Source organism: Nematolebias whitei, chromosome 7, assembly GCF_014905685.2.
Source record: "Nematolebias whitei isolate Nwh7 chromosome 7, NemWhi1, whole genome shotgun sequence".
NCBI lineage: Eukaryota > Metazoa > Chordata > Actinopteri > Cyprinodontiformes > Rivulidae > Nematolebias > Nematolebias whitei.
In genome coordinates this window covers 46,916,929-46,919,441 of record NC_056504.1, presented here as the reverse complement: position 1 = coordinate 46,919,441, position 2,513 = coordinate 46,916,929, and the positions used below count along the sequence as shown (strand labels likewise).

The 2,513-nt window shown below is 45.4% G+C and overlaps 1 protein-coding gene across 1 annotated transcript in view; it reads right to left on the bottom strand.

Moving 5' to 3' along the window:
- Window positions 1-6: 6 nt before the first annotated feature.
- LOC119412864 (dedicator of cytokinesis protein 3) overlaps window positions 7-2,513 on the bottom strand; it is a 19,987-nt gene continuing 17,480 nt past the window's right edge. Inside the window, exons 26-27 of the mRNA XM_037679899.1 lie at window positions 2,086-2,171; window positions 7-780 (exon numbers count right to left, since the gene is read on the bottom strand). Coding sequence (XP_037535827.1) covers window positions 100-780; window positions 2,086-2,171 — 767 coding nt within the window. The 3' untranslated portion in view covers window positions 7-99. The remainder of the gene's footprint in view (window positions 781-2,085; window positions 2,172-2,513) is intronic.

Sequence of the window (2,513 nt, the reverse complement as noted above, 5' to 3'; positions counted from 1 at the left end):
ACGTGGTTCCTGCAGAACGTCTGTATCTTAACGTGGTTCCTGCAGAATGTCTGTATCTTAACGTGGTTCCTGCAGAACGTCTGTTTGTTTTGCGCGCGCTCACTCCTCGCTGACGCCGTGCTCCCACGCCACTTTAGCTTGCTCCTCCTTGGTCGCAGCGATTATGGGCTGGGAGATCTTCCTCGGCATGGGTCGGGGTGCAGGAGGGGCCGGAGGTCCAGATTGTGTAATCAGGGGGTCCTCCTCAGGGATGCAGCCCTCTCTGAGGTAGGGTTTTGGGGGCAGGGCTGGAGGGGGCTCGTGGAGGTGGTAGAGAGGTGGATTGTGGGGGATGTAGTGTGGGTGGAAGTGGTGGTGGTAGAAGTGATGCTGCTGCTGCAGCCCGTCCAGCTGGGACTGTGGAGCTCCAACGCTGCCCAAAGCTGGAATCTGGACTTGACCCCCCACCTGGGCTGGGTTGACCCCTCCAGGGGCGGAGAGGCTGCGGCAGGGTGGGGGTTTGACTCCGTCCAGGACGTCTGGCTCAGACATGCTGTACCTGACGGGCTGATAGAGAGAGTCCAGGTCTTCCTGGTCGGTGGTCCAGGCCTGGCTGCTCGGGACGGACTCCAGAGTGTTGGTCTGGCTGGCTGGGGGGTCCGAGGAGGCGGTGGGGCAGCCAAAGTTACTCTCACTCAGAGAAGAGACCCCGGAGCTGGCGCTGCCGGACAAGGTGGAGTTACTGCCATCCAGGATGGACTGAGGACTGGTGGGCGAGGCAGGTATAGGGTGCAGGGGAGACTGTGGGAGGAAGGGGGAGACGGGACATTTAGACACATATTCATGTTTACATACTCAGCCATAGCTAAGATTAAATTTAAATATGTTTTCATTAGTGTGAATATAACGGATAAAATAATCTGCTCAACATGAGACAACTTGTTAAGAACTAACACAAAAATGTGACAAAATTAAGTACCGCTAATCATTACAGTATGAACATTTGCTCTTTTTGATTGAGTAAAAAAATAAAACCACATGGCACTCCTTTTAAGTGTTTTTGAAAATAGTGTATAGAAAAAAAAAAACTAGCATGTTTTATGTGCAGTAAATAAAATTGGCTACAAAATAGGAACTGGACACAAAGACTGAAACTAAACAGATAAAAATGATCAGAAAACAGGAGAAGTACAGGAAGTCCCAGGGGTCGTGGGTAAAAACAATACATATATTTAAGGTCATAAGAAATCTCATTTTAGGAAAGTGCATGTTCAGTTTGCATTAATATTAGTGTGCGGCCGGTGTTGCATTTATTTTTGTTTTCAGTTTGGACGGGGGACACGCAAAAATGCAACACTGGAACTGAGACCAGGGTTAATTTAGGGATTGCCAACAAAGTGCAAACTCATAGAGTTTTGTTAAATAGCAATATAACTCAAATTTCATATCCAATATCATTCCAGTTTGTATAATTTTAGACATTTACTATTGTCGTGTTTTTTTGATGACGGTTCCTAAATGCTTGTCTGACTCAGAGTTTTCTCATTTTCATTAAAAGCTGCTGCAAAAATGTTTGTCATTTTGATGTTTTGTTTAGTATTTAATGAACCTGGAAATAAAAAATGTCTATTTTTTTATAATGCTCCTGAACCCAAACAAAGTTTGCTTTCTTTCAAACTAAATAATGTCCGTTAGTAAATCCAGGCGCACGAATTATTAAACTGGATTCTTATGACCTTTTATCTCCGACCAGTTCCCCTGGAGTCCCTGCAGTTAATTATTTATTTCACATCATCAGTGACCTCTGAACTGTTAACTGTGACTCAGAACATTTAGGATTTTTTTTTTTATGTAAATGCACATGTGTTCAGTTACTTTCTTCCTAGAAGAAGTAACTTAGTTTTCAAGCGTTTGATCCAAAATGTGAGTCAAAGTTACTCCGAGATGAAAACTTGTAGTGAACTGACCTGTTGGCAGGAACAGGAGAAAAAACTAATGAGTACCACAATAAAGATAGAAATGTGTTGTTGAGGAGTGCAGACAGACAGACAGACAACCAAGCATCCAGACTAACAGCAGGAACAAGGAGGAGGAGGAGGAGGGTACCTTTCTTAAGGAGCGCGCGGGGAGAGCTGGAGGGAGGTCGCTGACCTGGTGGTGGAAAGCATCAAAGTGCATCGACAGGTGTTGCCCTACAGGGGGAGACACAGCAGGACTGACTGAGAGATCCACTCACATCTCAGAGGAGGAGGAGGAGGAAAGATGGAAGGAGAAGAAGAAAAGATAAAGGGAGGAGAAAGAGAGCAGAGGGTGCAGGAGGAGGAGGAACACGGGATAAAGAAGCGGTACGCCGACTGTCCCCCATCGATGAAGGATTTAGATAATGAACGTTTGGAGTTTTCAAGATGAGTGTTTTTCTGGACCAAAATTTAAAAGGGAATGTAAGTAAACCTAAATGATGTTGGTGCAAGATACTCAAGTTGTTAAGAGTTACTGGTACGCTGTGTCTAAGGAGTTACTGGTACGCTGTGTCT